Source organism: Labeo rohita, chromosome 13 (genome assembly GCF_022985175.1).
Source record: "Labeo rohita strain BAU-BD-2019 chromosome 13, IGBB_LRoh.1.0, whole genome shotgun sequence".
Classification (NCBI taxonomy): domain Eukaryota; kingdom Metazoa; phylum Chordata; class Actinopteri; order Cypriniformes; family Cyprinidae; genus Labeo; species Labeo rohita.
This window is the reverse complement of record NC_066881.1, coordinates 2,528,683-2,554,621: the sequence shown is the minus strand read 5'-3', so window position 1 is coordinate 2,554,621 and position 25,939 is coordinate 2,528,683. Positions and strand designations below refer to the sequence as shown.

At 37.4% G+C, this 25,939-nt stretch overlaps 1 protein-coding gene across 1 annotated transcript in view; it reads right to left on the bottom strand.

Moving 5' to 3' along the window:
- The window catches only part of arfgef3 (ARFGEF family member 3), a 50,108-nt gene that overhangs the window by 5,880 nt on the left and 18,289 nt on the right, over window positions 1–25,939 (bottom strand). Inside the window, exons 10-33 of the mRNA XM_051126740.1 lie at window positions 25,511–25,838; window positions 25,267–25,379; window positions 24,000–24,979; window positions 23,283–23,449; window positions 23,021–23,186; window positions 20,828–20,935; window positions 19,792–20,007; window positions 19,534–19,644; window positions 18,829–18,979; window positions 17,131–17,430; window positions 14,977–15,110; window positions 14,640–14,785; window positions 14,326–14,505; window positions 14,029–14,170; window positions 12,538–12,660; window positions 12,249–12,352; window positions 11,994–12,138; window positions 11,714–11,842; window positions 11,441–11,617; window positions 9,946–10,060; window positions 9,322–9,424; window positions 7,717–7,848; window positions 5,147–5,277; window positions 4,140–4,482 (exon numbers count right to left, since the gene is read on the bottom strand). Of these exons, the coding sequence (XP_050982697.1) occupies window positions 4,140–4,482; window positions 5,147–5,277; window positions 7,717–7,848; window positions 9,322–9,424; window positions 9,946–10,060; window positions 11,441–11,617; window positions 11,714–11,842; window positions 11,994–12,138; window positions 12,249–12,352; window positions 12,538–12,660; window positions 14,029–14,170; window positions 14,326–14,505; window positions 14,640–14,785; window positions 14,977–15,110; window positions 17,131–17,430; window positions 18,829–18,979; window positions 19,534–19,644; window positions 19,792–20,007; window positions 20,828–20,935; window positions 23,021–23,186; window positions 23,283–23,449; window positions 24,000–24,979; window positions 25,267–25,379; window positions 25,511–25,838 (4,744 nt within the window). The remainder of the gene's footprint in view (window positions 1–4,139; window positions 4,483–5,146; window positions 5,278–7,716; window positions 7,849–9,321; window positions 9,425–9,945; window positions 10,061–11,440; window positions 11,618–11,713; window positions 11,843–11,993; window positions 12,139–12,248; window positions 12,353–12,537; window positions 12,661–14,028; window positions 14,171–14,325; window positions 14,506–14,639; window positions 14,786–14,976; window positions 15,111–17,130; window positions 17,431–18,828; window positions 18,980–19,533; window positions 19,645–19,791; window positions 20,008–20,827; window positions 20,936–23,020; window positions 23,187–23,282; window positions 23,450–23,999; window positions 24,980–25,266; window positions 25,380–25,510; window positions 25,839–25,939) is intronic.

Genomic DNA, 25,939 nt, shown 5'->3' with positions numbered 1-25,939 from the left:
TGTGCTGCTAATTTTTTTTATTCTTAATAAATACAGTAGTTCAAAAGAACACAAACATGTTTAGCAATGAACGTTGTTGTCAGCACTGATAATAAGAAATGTTTCTTGAGCACCAAATCATATTAGAATGATTTCTGAAGGATCATGTAACACTCACTGGCTAGTGAAAATTCAGCTACAGTGCATAGCATAAATGAGTTCACCCCCTGTAAAACTTAAAACTCTTACTCTTAGAAGACATGTTAGGGTTCTTTGGAGATATAATGTTCCAACAAGCTTGCTTGATCAATTAGCAAAGAAGAATGTCAAAATTATTCAGCAAAATAAGATTTTTTTATTGAAGTGATAAATGTGTTGCAAAAATGAGTACACCCTCCTGAAAGTTACTAAATAAAAAAAAAGTGTAGGTTTAAGTACATTTTTGATCAACAGGTGAGTACATTAAACCAAAAGTTTTAAAGACAAATAATTTCCTGACAATTAAAAGTCTTAAATAGCCTACTGAATCATACTCAGACTTAATGCTGCCAACAATAAACCACTTGGGAGAGAACTGCCAGGTGACTTATTTCTTAGCATAAAAGAAAACAGTGGTACAAGAGGAATACCAAATTATTGTTTTAAGTGTGAAATTATAGCAGAATTAGCACCCATATTCAAAAACAATAAACAAGGCTCCTGAAATAATCATGTCTTCACTTTAAGTTAAGTTTTCATTTAGTGATGAGTGAATTTTTGCTAGAAAAAGAGCAGGAGAAATACCATGCAAGTGTCTTAGAGCCAGCAAAAGCTATGAAAATAGTGACACTTTGTCTCAGAGTATGACGCAGCCTGCAGGAGTGACATGCATGGTTGTTGTCACCACTAGAATGACCTACTGTAGCCAAAGCACAATAAACTCATTTTACCTCTTCCAAGGCCCATATTTACAAAATATAGACTTCTGGGAATCCATAATCTGGTCTCAAAAGACCACGTCAATCATTTCAGATCCAGAAGCATCCAAAATGTTCTAGTGTTGCTAAAGGAGGAGTACAGTGAGAAGTGCCTGGTTCCTAAAGTGACGTTCAGTGATAGTAAAGCTCTAATATAGGGATGAGTGCTGAAGGTGTGAGGGAGTTGTGCTTTATCAATGCTGTCATTAATTCACACACCACTGTGTGATGTAATACAAAAACCTGAAACAGAAGATGCTACCGTCCCCTCATTCTCGGCATTGTTGGGCATTTTTTCAACATGACAGTGAAGACATTCAATCTCCCAAGGTGAAAATCCTTCAGTGGACATGTATTTCACTCAATCTTAACACTCTTGAGCAGTGGGGGATTCTGCAGAGACGAGCTAAGCAACACTACCCATCAAAGACCAGGGCATTTAAGGAGATCGCCCTCCAAAGAGCACAGATGTGGCATTTTGTCATGAACTACACTCAGTGCCAAGAAGGGTCAGAGCAGTATACTTAAAGATCTGGAGAATTCAAAAGTACTAGAATATTATACATTTGCTGAATTAAATCTAGGTTGTACTCATTTCTGCAATCCTTCATTTAAACAAAATTGGCTAATTTAATTATTTTACAGAAAATATTGGCATATATGTTTTGTTTTTATTAAGTATATGTTTCATACATTTCAATTTTGCTATCTTTCCATGAATTATATTAGTGATCATTAGTGCTGCACGATTAATCGTATCGCAATCGCGATGTCTGTGCGATTATATGACGGCAAAATGTTGCGATTATATTAAATAAGTGTGGACTTGAGAACACATACTTTCTGAGACAGTTTGCTGATTTTCCGTACCGCTAACAACACAAACAAACAAACAAAAAAGATTAAAACAAAAAATCTGACAGTCTCTCAGTATACAGGCAGTGCACGTGTGGCGTGCGCGTGTGCGTGCGTGTTCACTTGTGTGCGCAGCGTGGATGGATGCCGAGGAGATCGATACTAATCTGGTAGCCAAAAAAAACAAAACAAAACAAAACAAAACAAAACTACCTGTTATATGGCAATATTTTGGATTTGAGATTACTGCCATTGACCAGAGAGAGGTACTGTGCAAGAATTAGAGGCCCTGTTTACATCTGGTATTAACATGCGTTTTCTGATGCGTCGATCTGATCACAAGTGGACAATGCTAAGTACAGGTGTAAATAGGGGCGTAAAATGTTTTCAGCTTGTCCACTTTTGACCACATCCACTTTTCAAAATCCCGTTTGTGTCCCCCTCACTTTCAAATTCGTTTGTTAAATTAATGTCTTGTATCAGGACCGCTGAGAATTCGCACGATCCTTAAAACGAAACCGAAAGTAAAACGCGCACGCGCCTTCAAAAGCAATTTTAATACGCGCTTTTAGAGAGCGGTTCCACAGTGCGCGCAAATTAGGCTACATAACATACATATGTTGTTAATTGTATGTATCCTATAATAGGTTGTGTAATTGTCCATAGCTCTGTATCATGCTTGAAAAAATTGGTCTCTATTTGCACTTTGAATATTGAGAGAATAGCCTAGCCTACTTTGATTACTTAATACAGTAATCAAAGTCACTTAATACAGCTACTTTTTGTTTAGACTATTTTTATTTATACTGTTTTTATTTATATTTGTAAAAAAGGTCGTCAAACGTTCTAGAAGCTCATAATTCATGTACAGTTCTAATGTCTGAAGAGAATCATACAGACATACTAATGTCTGACATTAAATCATACAGGAGAGACGCCAGTCAGTTGAGTTTGTAATGTATGTAAATGCAGGAATGTGGTCAGAAGTGGTCGAAAGTTAAAAGTTAATTTAGCTTTACTTTTGAGAAAATAAGTTTACATTAATGCAAATGCTATTTCATTTGCTAAAAATAATTTATTTGAAACCATATCTAGTTTTACAAATACACATTTCAGCATTATCATTAATCTGTGTGTGCATTTTCCTTAAAAACCCATCAAGTTGATTCACAATACCATTTATTATAATCGCAATCGCGTATTGCAATATTGACGTCAATAATCACAATATGAAAATTTTCCCAAATCGTGCAGCCCTAGTGATCATTAATAAAATACATATTTTATGTATATTCAGGAGGGGGTGTACTTATTTATGCTGTGCACTGTATGTAAATGTACTGTACTGTACTGAAAATGTACTGCATATGAGTAATTAACATTAACCAATATTGTTCAGTGTTAGCTTTTATATGTTTAAAAAATGGCCATTCATGATTGAATTGGGAAGTCTTTTAAGTAAGTAACTGGCAATACTGTGTGTAAAATGTACACTGAAATGCTTATACTCATTGTTAACTCACTGCTCATTGAACTGTTATATAAAATCAATGTCACATCAGCTGTTGTTTTAAATATTCTTATGTGTCACTTAAAGGTATTGAGTTCACCAGCTTTACATAGTCATGGCGGTCTCACCAGTGTTGTTGTTTTTTTTTTTTTAATAAACACATTTAACTAATTTCAGTGTGTATTATAATGAATGTCCTGCCCCTAGATGAAAGCATTTTGGATAGTGATATCTGAGAAACACTGCTGATATTTGAAATCGACACCTAAATATACACACCCCTACCCAAAAGAAACACACCCCTCCCATCATTGCTCCGCCCCAAATTCACAAACACTCAATGCAACACAACGATTAACAGCTGGTGCATCAGACAGCCCATGCAAGCATGGATGAATCAGTCCTGTTACAATAGCTAATATTACAAAAATAGTATATCTTGGATCTGGGAAAAATAGCAAAACTACTGTTACTTCTATGTCAAGCAATAACAAAGAAACTCAGCACCTGTGAATTGCTCTTGGCTGACCTTAGCCCCTTTTTTTCCAGTGATATTCCTCTGGCATTTCTCCTCATTGGTAATATCTCAGTCATCTCTCTTTCTAGTCTTTCTACAAATCTCCCGCTTGTTCACTCTCCCTCCTTCCCATCATGAAGGTAAATGGCCCGTATTGCTGATTTGCTATAAGAGTGTTATGGTGCTCCTCTGATTATTCCCATCTACTATGTTTTTGAATTTTCAACAGTGTTTCTCAGAAATCCATTGAATGCTCATACTTTAATGTATTTTAAGAACGTTAATTATTGATCATCTATCATATTTAGGACTCTAAACATACCTGAAAGTAGATATTGAAGCTCATGGCAGATTGGCGGTATAAGTTAGCAGCTCCACACACCCCTGATACTTTCATGAGAAGATACTTGAGTCCTGGACGGGTGTCAAATTCCCGCGCTGTGCGGTACGAGTCCAGCAGCAGGTCAAAGATGATGGCCAGGTTCTGCATCGAGATGTAGCGGAGAAAGCCTGCGGGTTTCGGCTCCGACACTGCCGTGGTGATTCTGCCCTGCCCTTCGGAGCTCCCAGAACCCTTCACAAACTCGTCTAGAAGGATGTCATACAGGTTCTGCAGGAGCACTTGATGGGACAGTAAACTTACCACCAGTGTCCTGAAGGGAATCCTGCACAGTGACAGAACAGAATATAACAGCACTCTGATCCATTCGATTTTATTTAAACAGATTGATTATAGATAGCGCTTTGTTTAGGAACAGCAGTAGTACAAATATATGAAAGATGCATGTGCCTGTATGATCATTTATATGATAATCAATATGAACTTTGAATATGAGCTGCTATTTCCATGCCCCAAAATCAAATCAAATACAAATCAAACAAATGCAGTGTCATGCAGTGCATAACCTGGTTCTGTAGGTAACAGGCCACTGGAAGAATAAGAAATACTACTTAAAAACCTAAAGAACAGTAAGGCATGCAGATTCTGTTTGCAGTGGCCTTACCCAATTTTTCTGTGTCAAGCACAGCAGGAAACAGAGAACAAGAAAAACATACAAGCAGATTACTGTATGGTTAAAACAATGTTTTCACTTTTGATTTGAATTTATCTATTTATCTTACCTTACATTTTATATTGCATATTTTATATAAATCTGTTCTTTAATGTCATGTCTACGAATAAATGGCATTTTATGAATTAGTCTCTAAAACCCATATCAATCAACCACTAAATTTTCTTACAGTCCTGTATCACATTATTATAAATAAAGTATTATTCAAATAATAAATATCAGCAGTCTGAGATTAAATGATCAGACATGATCTCACCTCTTCTGGGCTTGACCATTGGAGTGCTGGTCAGCAGGAAGCTCAATAATCAGCACACAGGACTGAGCGTGCTCAAATCCTTCCTTGTTGCTCGGAGTTTTAGGGGAGCACTGTGTATCTAGCATGAAGACCTGGAAGAAAAAAAAACATCCGATCATTAATCATAATCAATTAATTATACACACAAAGATCCAAGTAGGTGTTTAGTAAAGCAATACATCACACCACATGAGACTGTGCATTACAGTGTCTTTATCATGAGCTATAAGTGATTTAATCATGATTTTAATCATTTTAATCTTTGGTCTCATCTTGAAAATCTTAAAAATATATCTTTGGCTTTGTAGTTTTAAAAATTCCTCAAGCAAATGGCCTAATGTGAAGAATTGCTTTAATAAAACACCAGCTACCCCAGTGTTCAATACATAGTTTAATTTTAATTACTACTTTTAGTACCGTTATTATCATATTAATACTTCTCAATATTCTCAGTTGCACTGGTAAGTATAATTTTCATTTTTTAGAGCCCAAGCACTGAATGTAGGCCCTGGCAAAAGATATCAGATACATTTCACAGATTTTATGAAAAGTGCAAAAAGTACAAGGAATTCATGCAATTGTCACCAAACTTCGTCAAATTTATGTCAAGAAATTAAAGATGCTAAATTGCGAATAGATTATTTATAACTTGGGGGCTGATAACACGGATGAGGCACCTGTAGTTTACAATCACAGCGCCACCAGCTGGCAGCTGCAAGTGTGACATGTACAGTACAACAAGCTTTGAAATAGCCCAATGAAGTTGTAATTATAAATGAAATGATTGACTGATGATTGAAGAACTTTCTGCTACTACTACTTTACTACTATAAAGCTTCTTTGAAGCTATTTTTAAAGTGCCCCTATATATTTTTGTATATTGTTTTTGCCTTTCAAAAGAAAGAGTCGATTCTGAGCCATTTTAAACGAGTCGTTTTTGAAGGAACACGACTATTTATTTATTTTTTTTTAAATAGGCTCATTTTCCAACTCCCCTAGAGTTAAACAGTTGAGTTTTACCGTTTTCGATTCCATTCAGCCGATCTCCGGGTCTGACTCTAGCACTTTTAGCATAGCTTAGCATAGATCATTGAATCTGATTAGACCGTTCGCATCTCTCTCAAAAATGACCAACAAGCGCAATGATATTACACAGCGCCTGAAATTAGACTAACTTCTGTCAGCATAACCAACGTGACCACCTGCTTGCACAGGGAGACTATTTTCAGGCACTGCATAATTTCATTGCGCCATGGTATGGCAGCAAAGTTCCTTGATTATTACGCCGGAATGAGAGTATACTTCCTAGCCTTATCGACCTAGAAAATTGCAACTTTTCATTTTTCGTCCGTCTTTGTACATGATGTAACTACAGAAGAGTCAAGTTCTAAATAGGAAAAATATCAAAACTCTTTGGTCATTTTTTAAGCGAGATGCTAACGGTCTAATCAGATTCAATGATCTATGCTAAGCTATGCTAAAAGTGCTACCACCAGACCCGGAGATCGACTGAATTGATTCAAAAACGGTAAAACTGTTTAACTGTAGGGGAGATGGAAATTGAGCCTATTTTCAAAAAAAGTGGAGTGTTTCTTTAAAATGAATCCCAAGCTGTTTTAATGCTGACGTCAACATGAAACATTAGCATACTACCCGCCCACTTGTTGCATACGCAGATTTGGGAAACTTGAAAAACCTTAAATTCTTTGCGACTGAGGAAAGAAAGATATGAATATCTTGAATGACATGGAGGTGAGTAAATAATCAGTAAATTTTTATTCTGAAAGTGGAGTAATCCTTTTAAAATTGTTGCTCTCATGTACTCTGTAGAATGCAAAATATGTATTTAGTTGTGTGTGTGTGTCATGTTTGTGCTGCGCAGCTTGATCCCTGGCAGCAACAGCGATATCTGTTGACTCGCAATTATCTAGAAATGTGTTGATGAATAGTGAATGTTTGTCGTTGTTTTTACTTGGAGTTCTGATAAAGAATAGAAAAATACGTTGGTGTTAAAACTGCAGTGCTTTATAAATACGTTTCTCTGTTGGGCTAACGCATATACCATGGCTGTTTGGGTGTTTAATGTATGTGTCATGGGCGTTCCGTTTCCGACATGTGCTGCACACAGTAGACCAATCACAACAGACTAGGTCATCGGACCAATCACTGCAGATTAGCTTCATACAAAGGAGGGGTTTGGAAAAATAAATCATTGAGCGAACCTCTTGGGAGTTGATGAGCAAATAAGCTAAAAATAAATGCATATTATAAGACAACAGTTTTTTTGACCTTGCATGCACGTCAACCTGTTGTTGGGGATTCCCAAAACCAAACTATGAACCTTTCATAATCCATAATAGGGACACTTTAATCTATAAACTACTTGTCTTCAGATTTCAAAGCCGTAACTATCCATTTTATACCTATTCCTCTGTTTTCTCACAGTATCAATATGTTTCAGAAGAATAAGTCGGTATGGTAAGATGTCTGGACTAATGCCCAGTTGTAAATGACAAGAGGTGTGCAGGTACCTGTTGAGCCATGGCTCGAATCCTCATGTACTCAGCCTCGGCTGAAGGGGAGTGTGAGGGGGCCGCAACTTTCACTTCACATGCATCTCCAGTGAAACTGTCTGAACCGCTCCGGAAACAAGCAAGCAGATTCTATCAGAGGGCACAGAAGATATGTGGGAAATCATAACGATACATTTTCTTTTCACACTTTTAGATTAAACTTTAAATCAAAGCTTGCACTGGTTTAAATTCACATGTGATGAATAAATCATTTACCCATTATAAACATCTCGTGTTGTAGAGAACGGAATATGCTTTTTACTATAAGCACTTGCTTGAATAAAGCTGTCTGTCAATACTCTGTGCTTGTCCTATATTAACATTTTCTATAGTTGCAGTTACACAACAGCAAAAGATCATCAGCAAGTGAGCAGGATTTGTGTGTAAGTGAAAAACCATTCATTCTCTACACCAGATACTATAGTATATGGCACTCTCTAGTTGAGTGCCATATACCAGGGTTGGATGATACAGCTTAAAAGAATGCCTCAAAAATTTTCAGCCAATATTCAATAAAAAATGATGTATTTGCTTTGATATGGCTTAAAAATCATTTTTTATGCATTAGCTGATTCATCATTTCAACCACAAAGACATTGCAGCTAAGTACATTAACAACGTTTACAACTCAAATAAACCGATTCATTGAAATGAATCAACCCCCCCATCACTATATGAGCATGTTTACTGCTTAAAAGCCTTTATTTTTGTGCCATCTGCAACACTGAACAAAATGCTAAATGCTCTCGCCATCTGCCAAAGGTCAGGCAAACAGATCCAAGTCCAGGGGCCAATTCTATTGATCGAAGCAATGTTGTTTTCGAAGCAAACAAAAGATTACTGGCACAACCTAATTGCCAAATACAAATTACATTGAAATTACTGCAATCTTCATGACAGCTTCATTTTGTATCAAAAATAATATTAGCATCTATTCACTCTATCATGAAATAGCACAACACTAATCCGTAAAGAAGATTACATTAGTTAAGAAAGCAAAGACCACATGTGGCTGCAAACATCCTAAGCCTGAAGTTTCAATCTAATGTTGTGAACTATTTTTTACATAGCATATATACACATATTTGACAATGAACTTTCCTGTTCAAACCAATGTAGCAGGAATGTGATTTTCAAAAGCTTTACAAAGGAAAGACTTTTCTGTTACTCCTGTGTTTCATGCTTGACAAGCATTTCATTTTCATCGGCTTAGAAACAACTTGCATGACTTCAGGGTGATCGCAAAGTCTAGACGCCTAAGAGGCAGATGCAGAGCCTTAGAAATCTGTTTTAGAAGATGTCTTTCTATGGACATTTCTTATTTTTCACTTTTCATTTCGTCAACGAAAGATTATAACATTTCAGTTTATAACATATCAGTCCATTATATGGAGAAAAATCCTGAAATGTTTTTGTCAAAAAACATAATTTCTTTATGAACATCTTGGATGACACGGGGGTTGAATAAATTATTTGTGAATTGTTGTTTTGGAAGTGGACTTCTCCTTTAAGATTTTTGGACAGTGGAGACAGAGCTTCAATAGATGTTATTGTGATAGTCACCTTCACAGGCTCCAGGGTAGCCGAGAAAGCGTCCTGCAGGGCACAGCATGCTAACCGCCACATCTCCTCAGTGAAAACAGGCCCTGCTGTTACTAGAACATACCTGGACATCAAAAACAACAAACCAGATCTTAATACACCCACTGCTACTATAATGGAGACGTAAAATAACTAATCTAGTCATAATTTGCAAAAACTTCAAAGCTTTTTCAATTAATTGTGATCTTGATAATAACCTGTTAATCACCCTAAATACACAACACTACTTAACCATTGTTTTTATTTAACTAAATCTCTACTGCCTACGGCATCTAAATGTAACATAAAGTGAGCAATTTGGAATGCTCTACATCACACAGACTGCATTCTTCACATGTTGCACACGGTAGAGCGGACGCTGATTTCAGTAGTTTGACATTAGCATGTTGTCAAGCTAATGATGCTCAAGCATCTACCACCTTTTTTTCACTGGGTTCACAAGGCTTGTTAAGATAGTGCCTTACAATTTGGCCATAAGAATAATGATGCTAGCTAATTTTGGAACAACCTTCACATGTCTTTGATGTTTTAAGATGCTGCCTAGTTTGTAGGCAGTTCAGTACGTTTTAGAACACACACACACACCTAATGCAGGAGCAGCCCACTCTGGAGATGGTCTCGGCTGGTTCTGCCACACAGGCCACCAGCAGTTTGAAGAGATCTTTCAGCATTAGGTTAATCAGACTCTCATAGCCAATATCTGCAAAATAAACACAATATATATTTCATTTCATATATATTACAATTTCAAACTTCAAAGTCATTACCAAGTTAAAACTCCTGAACATATCTGTATTAATTATTACATATTGTAGACATCAGGTATTAGTGGGCTGAATCTCATGAAACCTGTAAGACTGTCAATGTGGTACTTGAAAACAAAAAAATAAGAAATAAGTGATTTTTTGTGCAGTGTTATTTAGTATTACCCATATACTATTGTAGTATTTCCTTATTTTATGTGTTGTTTTCACTTATATTTCAGTAATTTTGTTGTTTTCCCCCTTTTTCTATTAGTTGTATTTATACCTATATAGTCTTTTCTTTGATATTAGTTTATTTAATTTGAGTTATTTTAGTACTTCAAGCTACACTAAATGAAAATAATAAAAAAAAAAGTTGCCTTCAAAATGAAAAAAAGTATAAAAAAATAACTGAATAACCAACTGAATAAACCGGATAAAGCAGAAAAAAATAATAATAATAATAATAATTTGACAATTTTTTGCATAGTGTGATTAATTTCCATGGTAATTAAAAAAACGTTAAAAATGTAAACACATTTGCCCCGTAACTTTCATTACTCTAATGTGAAAAACTAGATGAGGTAAAACGTTTTTGTACATAGTAGTATTACTAAAAATGTCCTTAATTAATGTTCTTTAAATTAAAAATAAATAAATAAATAAACGAATAACAAAAACGATATTGTCTTAAAAAAGGCAAAATTTCAATATGCAAATAATCATTTCTTGTTTTGTTTTTTTTTTCTTTCATTTTGTAGTGATGATCCAAATCCAGATCCATGCTGTTCATAGGACTGAGGAAAACATCTGAGGATTTCTCTCCATATAGTGGACCTCTGCCCATGAGTTTCTAGACAATTCCAGCCGAGGAAGAAGGGTCTTATCTAGCGAAAGGATCGGTTACTTTATAAAAAAGTACAATTTATATACTTTTTAACCTCAAACGCTCGCCATTTTGAAGTTGGAGAAGAAAATGAGATGGGAGTTTTTCGACATACCCTAACTCTCTTGAATTAGAATGCACACGTAGAGTTAGACAAGACGAGAATTTGAGGTTAAAAAGCATATACATTTTTTTTAAAATATGTGATCATTTTGCTAGGTAAGACCCTTCTTCTTGGCTGGGATCATTTAGAGCCCTTTAAGAAGTCCACTATATGGAGAACATTCCTGAAATGTTTTCCTCCAAAAACATTATTTCTTGACGACTGAGGGTGAGTAAATTATCTGTAATTTTTTGTTCTGGAAATGAACTTCTCCTTTAATGTGCTTTGAAATAAATAAGACTCTGTATAAACATGTATGAGTTATAATTATTAATGTGTTAGTTTTACCTGAATGTATGAAGCTGTGAATATGTTCCACCACCAGTTCACAGGACAGTCCGATAGCATGCTTGAAGTTTGCCGCAGCAATGTCCCAGTACGAGTGGTCACCATGGCTTCGTTGTAGCCACAGTGACATGACAGGAAGAAGGAGCTGGATGACAGAGAAAATTGCAAAGCCAGGCCCTATGGAGGACAAAGACGCAATGTAACATGCCAAAGCTTTTGCTTTTGTATCTACAGCAGTGTGATTGTGAGTAGTGTTAATCACAGGCATCTGACCTGGTATCTTTGTGACTTCACGCAGAAGTTCAAACAGCAGCTCGAGTGTAGGTGGCTGATGCTGACGAGGACAGTTTGACACGGCTGCCGTCAGCTGCTCCAACAGAAGAATCCACACCTGTATCAGACCTGCACACATGCAAAACTGATCGACACTGTGTACCAGTAATACCTTTTTTTTTTTTTTTTTTAATCTCTAAACCTGTACTCCACCATGTACTTTAACTCAACCCATATAATTTGTGCAAATAATACCTCAAAAAATAAATCAATAAATCACCTGTGTCATCGTCAAACTCTGCTAAAACACAGTCCATGCCATCCTCACTGCTCACAGACCTCTCTTGAACTCTCATCGGGAGGCTGGCCAGCCGCGCTCCCAAGAAAACCGGCTTGGATGGCATCTTATAGATTTTGGCAAGCAGCTGAAAATGCAAAAAAAGACATAAAAACACCAAGCTTAATGTTTTTTTTTTATTTATTATTTTTTAACCTATCCATCTATTATGGATAGAAATCTGTTCATTTGACGCACCTGTGAACATTTCCTCAAATAGTCCAGGGCAGGCAGGCACAGATCTGTTGAGCTGTATCCACTAGCATGAACACAGTCCCCAATCTCCTTATAGTCCACTTCTCCTACAAATCACACAGCAAATGTAATTTATTATACAGAAACAAAATGATAATCGGTTTGACTTCTATGGACCCTTTTCACATTTCTACGGTTCTCAGAAGCAGAAGTCGTCAGCTGAGTAAACATCTGCATTGGGGAATGAAGACTACAATAAATATATTTTATACTGTTTAGAAGACCAGCTCACCTAAACCTTTCACAAACTTCATAAGGCACATGATGTAGTCAGTGGCCGCGTTGGCAAACACCTGAATGTTGTCTGTGTTAATGAAGGCTTCAAAGACATCAAACACAGGTGCCTGTGACTTCCCTGCATATATAAAGAAGAGTGAAAAAATGTAAACAGAAATGAGTGATATTTGGTTGATTTTTCTCATTCGTGAAGACTACAAACTTTCAGCCCCACACCAAACACTTACATCTGTTAATACATGATTCATTAATGACATTTATCCAAAACATATTACATAGTGTAGCTTTTAGTGTAGTGTATTCATTGAGCATTTGTACATAAAAAGTACAGAACTATAATTTTTTAAATTAAACATTGTTCCTTCATTCTTTTGACATTTATTTTTATTATTCAATTTTTATTTACTTATTTTTTTCCAAAATCCTTGACTATTTGTTCATTGTGAAATATTTGATGGTAAACTAGTTTGTATTTAAAATCTGATTGAAAACTTTTGCACGCCTCTAAATCTGAGCACAATCTGAGACACCTTTTTTATGGAAGCCAGTTTCCACCACTAAATAAAAGATAATAATAAAAAAAGGTTATTGCATTTATTCTGACTTGTTATAAAGTCAGAATTTAGGAGTATAAACTTGCAATTCTGACAAAAAAAAAAAAAAAGTCATAATTCTGAGAATTGTGAGATCGCAATTGCGAGAAAGAAAGTCAAAATTGTGAGATACAAAGTCACAATTACCTTTTTTATTTTTTTTTTGGTGGCAGAAAGAAAGAAGAAAGAGAGAGAAAAGGAGAAAAAACTGAGAAACAGGAGACTTAAGACTTGTATGGATTAATATAATGTAGATTCTGTCTCTTATGGAAGTATATAGTAGAAAACCCAAGGGGGGGGGGGGGGGGGCACCATTATTTTGGTGCTATTTTTACTGCAACAACATTCAGAATATAAAATTCTAACATGATGCCACATTGTGCGGCTTTTGGTTTTAATTCTGAGTCTAAGAGCAACAAACGATGTAAGCGATGTGACACTTTCATGTGTTTTCTACTACATATTTCAGTAAGAGTTTTGGTAAGAGACATCATTTACATTATATTAAGACATACAAGTCTTAATACCCAGGGTTCCCTTAAAGTTGCTGTGTTGCTTGGCAGTCTACAATTACACTAATGAACACTATTACCTAACTAAATAATTATCTATTCAATTAAAATAAATGTAACTATTTATTTGTTAAAGACTTGTGTCTTTTTAAATATTTCACTTGTTGTTTTAGTTTATATATGCTATAGGAATATGTTAACTATTTTATGTTAAAGAAATATTATTTTATTGATGCTTATTGCTATGAAAGCAATAAGCCACGAGAGGCTGTGTGGTAAAATCTCTATATTGCATGTTTTGCATTAATGCATCCTATATAAACATAATCAGAGAGAAAAAAAATTGCACAAACAACTAACAATACAATAAATTTCACAGACCCATAGAATATTCTCCTATCAGGTAATCCTTCATATCTGTTTTGTTTCCATGCACAGTTCGGAGAGCACTGAACAGTGGTCTCCAGCCGGACTGGATCTGAGCTGAACACATCTCCACTAGCTCTCCAATGGATGTTATCACCTGCACCACAACAGACAGATGCACAAGACAATGCAATTTACTAACTATAGAGTTTAATATAAACAAAATACGTAGCACTGAGACAGGTTTGTTTGAACAAGGCTCTGTTTAAACCACCCTTCAGCTTGACTGCATCATCGTTCAGAATGTCAGACCTGATCTTGGACGTCTTCATCACAGAGCTCCAGCTGCATGATGTGCTCAAAAGGCCTGAAGAGAGCTTCATTAAAATGAAAGTGTGGCAGCTCTGCCCAGCTGCTCAGAACCTCCATCAAAACATCATGGATAAAGGACACAGCCTTCTGGGACACATGTCGCTCCTTATGACAGGCAGCCTGTAGGAACAAGAATAAAAAAAGAATAATCTGTTATAGTCTGTTACAAGCTATGAGTCACAATACACAAAAGGCAATGAAACAGTAATGGTGACAGAATATACTGGCCACATGAGGGGTTTGTCTGTTTATACCTCTACCAGGTGGGGCGCCACCACACTCCAGGCTCTCATCATGTGCAGCAGCGGTCTACTCTTGTTCTTTACAATGCGAAGCATGGCCTCTCCCAGCCGGAAGAGGTGGAGGGCACTACGCTTGTCCTGGGTTGACTTTGCCTCCCCTGTAATGAAAACCAAATGAGGCGAAGGAAAGAAAAAAAGGACTCTTAAAATAGTCTAAATGTTTCAAGCGTTGATTAAATAATCTGCATAACCTTTAGAAAATCCAGACTTCAGGATTTCAGACTAAATATTATGTGAATATTATGTTTAAAAAAGTATTCTGTCAGTGGAAAATGTAGTCTTTGGGTACCTGGCATGGCTAAGGAATAGTCTCCAGTTTCTGTGACCGAATCAAAGAGTTGAGACTGTGAAGCTTTTCTGAGCTGATGCAGGAAACCCACAAGAGCCACGAGGTTGAGTTTACTCACTGCATCCTCAAACAGCCTGCAGGACACACACACATCAGCTGCATGTTTAAGCTGACATGTAAGAACAATAGTAATGGACAAATGGATACATATACAATGCGGCACAGTGCACAGCATAAATGAGTTCACCCCCTCTAAACCATAACAAATTCAGCATTTACTCTTTGCTTAGAAGACATGTTAGGGTTCTTCTGAGATATAATGTTCCAACAAGGCTGCCTGAACAATTACCAAAGAAGACTGTCAAAATTATTCAGCAAAATAAGATTTTATTATCAAAGTGATAAAATGCTGGGTTGCAAAAATTAGTACACCCTCATGAAAGTTACTAAATAAAACTAAAAAGAAAACATTTAAGGTTTACATATTTAGGTTTAAGGCTAGTTTTTTATCCAACAGGTATGTGAATTGAACCAAAACTTTTAAAGACAAGTAATTTCCTGACAATTAAAATTGTTGTATAGCCCACTGAATCATACTCAGACTTAATGCTGGAAACAACGAAACCACTTGGGAGAAAACTGCCAGGTGACTTATTACTAAGCACAAAAGAGGACAGTGGTACAAGAGGAATACCAACGTATTGTTTTAAGTGTGAAAATCTTAATGCTTTTGAGCAGTGGGGGATTCTGTGGGAGACAAGCTGAGCAACACTCCCCACTAAAGACCAGGGCATTTAGTGCTTTTAAATTTGTCATGAACTTGTACACTCAGTGCCAAGAAGTGTCAGAGCAGTATACTTGGAGTTCTGGAGGACATACTAAGTACTAGAATATTATACATTTGCTTAATTAAATCTAGGGTGTACTCATTTCTGCAATACTTCATTTCAGCAAAATTGTGTAATTTACTTATTTTACAGAAAATACTGGCATATATTTTATTGTTTTTATTACATACATGTTTAATACATTTAAATTTTGCTATCTTTCCACGAATTACACTAGTGATCATTAAGAAAATACATATTTTTTCAGAGGGGGTGTACTTATTTATGCTGTGCAGTGCACTGTACGCTAATGGACAACAAATAGTTCTAGTACTGAAAACTGGTTGGTTAATACAGTGTTACAGCCATGTTATAATTCACTATAAATACAAGCCGCATTGATCACATCAGAGCACATAATTGAGGTTTCCAACTTGTCTTTCACATCTGTGTCAAACTAAATTTACAGAAAGTAAAGTAAAATTTGCTTGGCTTCTGATGTGGATGAAATGTTCACTCTAGAAACCGCAGATTATGTTTCTGCCCATTGGGCATAACACATATTTAAGAGTAAAGTCTTGGTGCTATAGTGCGATTGAAGATCGTGTCTTGCAAAGACAAACACATGGACTGCAAATACATTACCAAGAGTCAAGTCATCAGACAGTCAGCAGTCATAAATATTGACATTAATACACAGGAACAATGTGTAACGGATACCGTGCAATGCAGACAGGTGTAAAAAAATGTGTTTGTGTTCTTCTTATAATTATGTTAACAATGGCTGCATATCATGTCATTTATCATGTCATATGTCATTTATCATGTCATATCATTTATTACTATTAAGTGAACTTAAAGGACAGGACTGATAAAAATCACTTTAAAAAACGTAGCACGATGTGCACACTGATTTTAACTCCTACACTTTTATTTTTCTTTATCGATTTTTAAAAAGATGCTATATTTACTTGCCCTAACAGAGCACTGGATGGACCAAATAAAAGGAAAGAAAAGCCTACCAAATCATGACCTTACAGGTCCCCCTAGTGGTCATTTTCAACATAACCCCGGTTAGAAGTCAAATGTTTCAAAAGGTATTTGGAGTTTTGTTTGAAAAAAAAAAAGGAAAAAAAAAAAGGATTAACTAGATAAATCACAAACAGAACTACATATTCCACTTTGTAAGATATTCACATGAAATAATCAATGCTTATTACTTTTAGGTGGACACAAATTAAAACAAAACAGCAGATGAATTACAACTGAATTCCAACAGGTGGGAAGATGCAGACAGTGAAATAAATATCTTATATAAGCCTGGTACCTGTCAGCTTGTGTGGAAAGTGTGCAGACGGCTTTGGCAGCACTGGTGCCCGTGAGAAGACTTCCTCCCCGCAGGTCCAATCCTTTACCGCGACTGCTTTCTCTTAAGAGTTCCTGGATGGAAAGTGGTTGGATAACTGGATGGCTGAGGCCCAGTTCAAGCTCCGGACTGGCCTCTCCGCTCAACTCCAGCTCCAGATCCACCGCCACGGCCTGCTGCGCCTGTGTGATGGTGATGGGAGGCTGGGAGCCGCCGTCACTGAAGTGTGTGTGTTCCAGTGAACTCACATACTCAATCACTCTGAGGAATATTAAAACAAACTCAGTGTGTTTTTGAACAAACAAAAAAAACAAAAAAACAAAAAAAACAGACAGAAAGAAATTGTATTTAAATTTCAAATGCAAATATGTTTAAACATTAACTACTAATGCAAATTTTTCATTTTATTAAATATGTAGAATGCAATTTTATACAACATAAAAAAGGAAGGTTCAAGCTCTGCAAATCACAAAGTGTTGAACGTGCTGTTCCTTTTAAAATCATTTTCAAATTTTAAGATAATTCGTTAATTGTTAGTTCTAGCAACTAATTAATTACTAAAAGTAGAACACAACTAACAGTGAAATACATCTTTAATGAGAAGAATTAAATGCACTTCAGGATTTTGAATAGAAAATGTATATTTTAAAAGTCAAATTTCAGCAATCCTCAATACTTGCAAACACAGGGCTCTACAGTGCATTTGCGATTGAAAACTACTGCGTGCGACAATGAAAGAATATTTAGGAGCATCAGCGCGACTGACCCGATCAGCATATTTGTGTCTGTACTGAGGGGAGCCACTTACATTGTCTGACTATAACACTATTGCCTGATTTTGCTCTATTTCATCGTCAAAACAGTGTTGTTTCCTTTATGACTGAATGTGCATTTTTAAACTAATCTAGTGAGTTAATGATTTCATTTCCCATTCATAAAGACAGTCACTTGTTTTATTCCTGAATGAATCAGCCGTTCGAACGAATCAAATGAAAGATATGATTCAGTAATTAAATCAGTGACTTGCCGCCACCTACTGGAAGATTTAGTTTCATTTTAAAGTATCTTTTCAGTTATTTACATAATTTTAATATTTCTGTATTCAAAATTTTATATTTAAAACATTAATCTCAACATGAATTTATGAATTTGATTGCACTCATGGCACCTCTGAGCCTCATTAAACATTGGAAAATACACTTACAAGCCACTTTTGTGTTCTTGTGCCATCTTTGTAGTACAAATTAATTTTGTTAATACTTATTTTATTTGACTGGTAACTTATTCTTATTTAGAAATTTAGAAATTTTAAAAAGCTTATAAAATAAAATTGACATAAAAGATGATGCAAGATGACACACTTTTAATAAAGTCAGAAAAAAGTCATTACAAAGGTAAAAACAAAATTCCCCTGTAAATCACTTTAAGAAGTCAAATATCACCTCATAACTGAAAGGCTAATTTTTGATCAGATTTTTTGATTATTGATTAGATGGTGCTCCTGAAAAGAAAAGTAAGTGTAGAGCCCTGAAACAATTAATGAGTTATCATGATGAATTATTTTCATCTAGTGACAGTCCAAAAAGTATTTTACTTACTTTAATAAAGATTTGACAGTATGATCACACCATGGTTCCCAAAGAATGAACAGAGGTGTACCTGAAGACGTGAGGCCAGCAATCGTGGTTATGGCTGCCCATTTCTAGCCCCACATTGAGTATAGCATCCATGCACAGCACATGGGCCGTGTGCAGCCTCACGCCCTGACAGCGGCCCATCTGTTCAAGTTTCTGTTCAACGCGCTGCTTAACTACAACACAGACAAATTCAAGTTCACCTAAGGTGATTAAACATAAGTACAGCAGAGTCTGAACTGAAGAGCTGAAGCTAGAAAGTTGAAAGCTTTACTCAGCTGTTTAACTCCTCTATTCATCTAATCAATAACAAATGCAAATAGTTGATCACCAAGGAACCATATAACAAAATATGCCATCTTTTGTTAAAGTAAACAATACGTTGGGTCTGACATATTTTCATTATGTCACTAATGATGTTATGAGAACTTGTAAGGATGTAATTAACTGGAATGGATGTAATACAAATTTGTTTCAGATCAAAACAATTACGTTCCCTTTCCTTTCCCATAAATGCTTTTGTGTGTGCTCATTCACTCTGTGCAACAGCAGCTCTATGCAGGTATGAATACTGGCACTGAAATGTTTACGTAACATAATTTACAGTATGAAACATATGCTGCATATGATCTGTCAGAGAACAGTAATGGATGCAGTACCAGTATGATATCAGTGCATCCCATGACACATGACTGAATAGAGTGATGCAAAGTGAAATATGTTTGAATACCTTGAGCAATGGCATCTCCAGTCTCCCCCATTTCCTTCTCCTCTTTCTCCTCCTGAACACATGATGCTGCTGCCATCTGGGCAAGTGCTGAGGCACAGTTGGCCGCCACACCTAAGTGACCCAAGAGACATACCATTTCCATTAATGTCCCATCCTCCACTACGATGGAGCGTATACAAAAGTTTACTGTGTGAGGGAACAGTATAAGTGAACTGTAATAAAAATGAACAAGGTGAAAGGAATGATACGTGATGTTACCCAGAGCACAACTGAGAGCTGCAGCCTTGCGTAGACCATCCAGGCTGAGGCAGATGGTGTCTCTCTCCCTCTGAGTTTGCTCTTTAACTCCCTCTGCTCCAAGAATGAAGGCAAGACCCCTAGAGCTTCCCGCCATGCGCCCGGTAAGTGGTGTGGACAGCGTATCGATCAGGTTCTTCCAGCAGCCGGTCAGGATATAGCGGGCAAATACCACACCTGTCAAGAATGAAGCCACAATGAGAGAATGACAGCTTGATCCTATGTTGTCAATTCAGATTATCACAAATTATTCAAGACATTTCCCTCTGACCCTTCATGGTCAGAGAATAACAAGCTAGACTGCAATCAGTCAATTCTTCAGCAGAGACTGCCTTGCTATCTGTCACTGAAGATTATGCATATGCATTCTACTGGATTTTTATTGTTGCATAATACACAGCAAATCATTACCTCCTCTTGTCTTCCCTCTCCATACTCGACATCTAAAAATCGCATTAGTTTGAGTCCTCAGAAGTAGATTCTTCACTTAGTGTCAGAGTGTCTAAGTGTCTAAGTGTCACATCAACTAACCACCAGAGCACCTCAGGGTTTGGTACTTGGCCCCCTCTTCATTTTGTAATACACAACTGGCACACTAGGCAAATGGATTTTCCAACCACTGCAACCCCGACAATATGCAGCTCATCTTGTTATTACAGAAAGAGGATCCCACAGCGTCTGCATGGATTTCAGCTAGCCTGGTAGACATCTCTGTCTGCATGAAAGAATACCACCTCCAGCTCAACCTAGCAAGTATAAAACTTGTTGTCTTCTTGTCTGCCACCTCAGTAATTAAACATAATGTCACTGTTCATTTAGGCTGATTACAGACAATGCTATCCACATCAGCCAGGAACCAGATGAACTTCACGAACAACAATGAAAAGGTTACCTGGTCAGACCGTTCCTATGTAAATATGCGTCAAAGAGCTGAGAGCTGGCAAAGAAACCTCTTTGCAAATATGTGTGTGGATAAGCAGAGTTTCTTGCACAGTACCTGCCACCAAGTTGTCACTGCCATTCTTGTCGCAGATAAAGGGTGACTTTGTTGAGGCCTTTCTGATCAGCTGACCACCGATAGCGCTGCTGCCCAGTCCATCAATATCTGATAAAGCAAAGGATGGGAAAGAAAGAAATACAGTACATATTTCTTATTTGTGAATAATCATTTAGTCGGCGTATTTATCTAAAGGTCCTAGAGCAACTTGAGGTTATTGAGGTTATAAACTTAAATATATGCAATTCTTGGAGAATCTTTACCCAGAGTGATTGTAATTGTCCCTTTGAGGTGTGCAGATAAAGAAACATGTCAACGTGTACACAATCAACATGGCTAAGGATCAGTACTTTTGTGAAATACAATGGCTGTGTCTGAAACCCTAGTCAGCTGATTTGCTGCCTCGTTGCCTTAGGCAATGACTTCAAAGGCTGCGAAGGCAACTCCGTTACTAGGTTACCTAATGGTTAAGCTTTAGATTTTGGAGAAAAACAATCTTATACAGTTATGTACAAATGCTTTAATAATACATAAAGACCTCGATGTCATTGCCTGCCGAAGGTGTGTGCGTCAGAGAAGAAGACTGAGAATTTAAGCAGAATATTTTTTGCTTAAAAAATTAAAAGCACTGATGCAAGTATTACTGCAGAACAATAATACTTAGTATTTTATAAAAATGTTAAAGGGCTCAAATGAGCTTGTAAATAAGAATAATATTTACAATATACTACTAATAATATAATAATATTATTACAAACATTATTGGTTACGTTTTTTTTTTTTTACTATTCATAAAGTATATCATGGTCAAGATCTCATCTATTATAAAGTAACAAGTAATTTTAACAGAATATCTTTATTTCTATAGGCTATATGACGCACGGGATTGTGCGAAATCGAAGGCAGCGAAAGGATACATTCATGCTGCCTTGATGCCTTCCTGCCTCTGAAAGCAGTGTTAATATGTGGCTTTATGTTTGCTATTTCAAAATACATGTGGTCAGCATAGCAATTAAATCAACAGAGAGCTGAGTCGTTGGGACTGTTGACAAACCCCGAGAGATGTGACAACACGCACTCTATGAAAACAACGCCTTCTCTCATCTAGGAGGATGCCTGCATTAACAGCCCTAAACTTTAACTTGTGACTGTTGTAATTCTGTATCTGTGCGTAGCTAAGAAATATTTGGTTATTGTCCGGCTGGTGAATTCATGCCTTAAGGATGTTATCTTACAATTTTTTTACAAATCACTAGGATACATTTCTTAATACTTAGGTCACATTTTCAAAACTCTTCACAGCACAACATCAGTCTATGTGGGCTAAACTGTGTATCATTTATCATTGCTTTGGCACAAAGTGCATTCAATAACTACGTCATTCAAATTAAATGATTTTCTCACAAAAACAATGGCAAAACTCTGTGTACCCACAAGTCAGTTTGCACCTATTTACATACTCTTTACAAAACTGTTAAGCCTAATAACATACATACATAAATAAATAACACAGAAATGTATTATATTTCCACAGTAATGCCATATTAAAATATTCTGAATATAAAAAAATGCAATCAGAGCAATCTGATATAGTTGAAAACCTACACAAGTGTTAGTTTTTTTAGTTTTATTACCATCTACACAAAAAGAGGAAGCTTAGTAATAATTTTGTATTTTAATGCAAACATTAATTCTGTAACATATTCTGTAGTGAATTGAGTGTTGTTAGTGTTTTTTGGGTCAGTGTTTTATGAGTGACAAAGTGTGTTTGTTAGTTGATTTGTGACATATATGAAATATTTAGGTAGTTTTAGTGCATTTTGAATGTGAAATTAAATGCTATGCCAAGCTGACTTAAGTACTGAGAAATGTGTCCTAACAACTGTAAAAAACTGTAAACTGTTTTGATTAGTGGCTGAGAAATAGTGTGTGATATTAAATGTTTCTTGAAGAAACTTTTGGGTTATGTACAGGTTTAAATTAAGCTTTGAATCATAGATTTTAATGTGGTATCAGTGGTATCATCTTTAAAACAATTGGTCTGTATAGCTGGGCTCACTTTTGAATATTTTCAAACAGGACTGACAGGACATATATTTTCAATATTTCAATAAGACATATATTTTATACATTTATTTCTTCACACGACAGATTTATACCAATAATTGCTCATCTGACACAAAGAAGTATTACCAGTGAGCATGGTGATGAGAGGTAAGGACTGCTCCTCGGCTGAGCCCCAGTATCCTGCCTCTCCCAGCAGGTTTCTCTCCAACACCTGGTTATAGAGCTCCTCGATCCAGGCCTGTGACAGAACCACCAGAACGCCACTGCTCTGGATCTGACGCACAAACTCTTTCTGCACATATAGACGCAGCTCATTCAGCATCACCATCAGATTGCATGGGCTGGTAAATCAATGGTACAAGTTTATGGTAAAATAATGCAGGAATACCAAAGACACTAGAGCACATGTGGGTTTTCTGTGGTAGTAGTCACAGCAGCACAGTTTGAGGTTGAGCAGTAGAGCATAATAGGAAACCAGGTACAATCCGTCTGCATTCATCAGAGCCTGACAACTAAGGTTTTCACTGCCCTCGAAACCTGGAGAATGAACCCCACCTATAAAACCACAGAGTAACATCACATTAACTTCAAGTGCGGATATACAAACATCTTCTCACTGGTTCTCACAGGTCAAACGCACACTGGAGCTTCCATTTACCCAATGTGCACTATGTACAGTGGAGAGAAATTATTTGACCCCTGCTGATTTTGTACATTTGCTCATTTGACAAAGAAATTATCAGTTTACAATTTTAATAGTAGGTTTATTTTAATAGTAAGAGACAGAATAACAAACAAAAAAACAAAAAAAAAATAGAAAAAAATAAAAAAGTTATAAAGAACAATGAGTAAATGATGATATAATTTTTCAATTTGGGTGAATTAATAGGGAATTCACTAAATGGTTTCTCCATAAATTAGCCTGGTTGAAAAAAATTATATATATATATATATATATAATTTTTTTTTTTTTTTGGGGCCACTTTGAGATTATTTGTGTTAACAGTGAATATCATTTTAAAAATTGCTTTAACAAATGTGTGTATATCATTTCCTTTCTTGCATATCATATTATCAATCTTGTATACAGCATTCATCAAGTTACCTGCTTGCAGTCCGGAACAGAAGGTGGATGAGAAATTCTGCAGGGACACGTCTACATCCGTGGTGCTGTGCAGTCCCAGCAGCCGTGGCAGCAGAGCAGCTAGAGACTGCACAAAGAGCCGGGCGCTACGTTGGTCTGCCTCCTGATTCTTCAGCAGTTTTAGGGACAGAGCAGCTGTCCGTAGCGTACGGTGCCCGGGACAGTCCCGTGGCGTCTGTTCCTCGTCAGCAAGAGAGCAGTTATCAGAACCCATATCGGAGACGTCGGAGCGTCCCGAGTCCTTTTCTGCAGCCATGGAGTACTGGTCGCATGAATCAAACTCTGTTCGGGACAGCTCCTGCTCGTCCGCACTGAAGTTACTTTCGCTGTAGCGTGAGCCATGCGAGCGTGTCCGAGACTCGACAGACAGGAAGTTGGTGATGTCAGGGTAGGCCAGGCCGTGACTGCGCTGCACTACATCCGGAGGGGCCGTACTGGACGGGGCCTCTGTGGCTCCACTGTCTCGTACACATTCTGGTAGGTCAGGGCGAGCTCCTGCTGCGGCCCCACAGGTAGAAGGTGACGGTAGGCGCGGTTCCTCCCCACAGTCCTCTGGAGTGGTATGGCCCATTTCCCCTTCCAGAGTGGTCTGACCCACGTCCCCCTCCAAAGTGGTCTGGCCTGTGTCGGTGGTGACGCTGATGCTGATGTCAGGGCTGCGTTCAGTAATGCTCGTCTCCCAGGCGGCGTTCTCAGAAGAAAGCACACGCCGCTGCCAACGGAAGTCAGCTTCGTTGAGTTCTACAGACTCACGCATAGACTCCACCCCTTCCTTAAGCTCATCCAGTCGCCGCAGCAGCATGCGGGACTGGTCTTGCTGCAGGCCACGCCCCTGACTGAGCTCATCTAAAGCACCCAATAGGGCACAAGCACAGGAGACAGAAGAGTAGCAGGCCTCAATCCCGCCCTTCATGCATGCTTCCGTTATACCATCCATTACCCTGAGAAAATAGGAAATATGCATTAACTGGTACAATCTGCTTATTAATGAACAGTGCCGACAGACTTAAGACAAGCGTTTAAGGCTAATTCAAACTGCACAGACAGATGCCAATAGACACGATCATCCGTGTTTTTCAGATTGGTGTGTTACCTCTGTCGTTGTCTGATGGAGTTGGTCAGTTCATGGAATGTCTAAGAAGTGACATACTGTAATCTGGTGATTGTCTGTGTTGGTCACCATATGTCTGTGCAGCATGAATTATAAGAAACAAAATATCATGCTCACAGTTTGAGAAGATCAAGATGTGACTTCCTTTTTGAGAAAGACCTCTTTCTCGTCTCAGGCTCAATGACGCATGGGCCGGCCAGGTCAAACAAGCGCTGCGGGCTTCCCACAATCTATGGGGCGAGGGGAGTAACAGCATGTTTCTTAGAACAGAAAATCCTGAGTACTTGAGGAAGAGATGTTACACTGGAAGTAGTATGACGTAGTTTAGAAGTAGAACACTCTGTGTTCGTGAAGATCTCACCTCCTTCATAATCTTGATGGCCTCCACTCTGTGCTGGGGGGGTGGGTAGAGCAGAATACGGTGGTACAGGGACTGCAAAACAGGTTTCATGGACTCGACACATCCCACCAGACGGACTAACTCTGCTGCCACATAGCAGATGGTGCGAACGACTGGTCCAATCATGACGGGAGCACTCGATGAGCAGCCAGAACCCCGGCCTTGATCCAAGACCGCTGTTCCTTGTGCCGCATCTGAGTCCTGGGATTGCCCACCATGGGCTGAGGTGATGGTTTTATCACTTGCTGGGTTTCCCATAATCACCACCAAAGTTGGACACAACTGCTTCCTGTGTGTAGACAGTACACACTGATGATGTATAATTGCAGCATGTTTTTCCAGAATCACAATAATCACTTTGTAAGACCAAAGTAACCCAGATTAAAATAA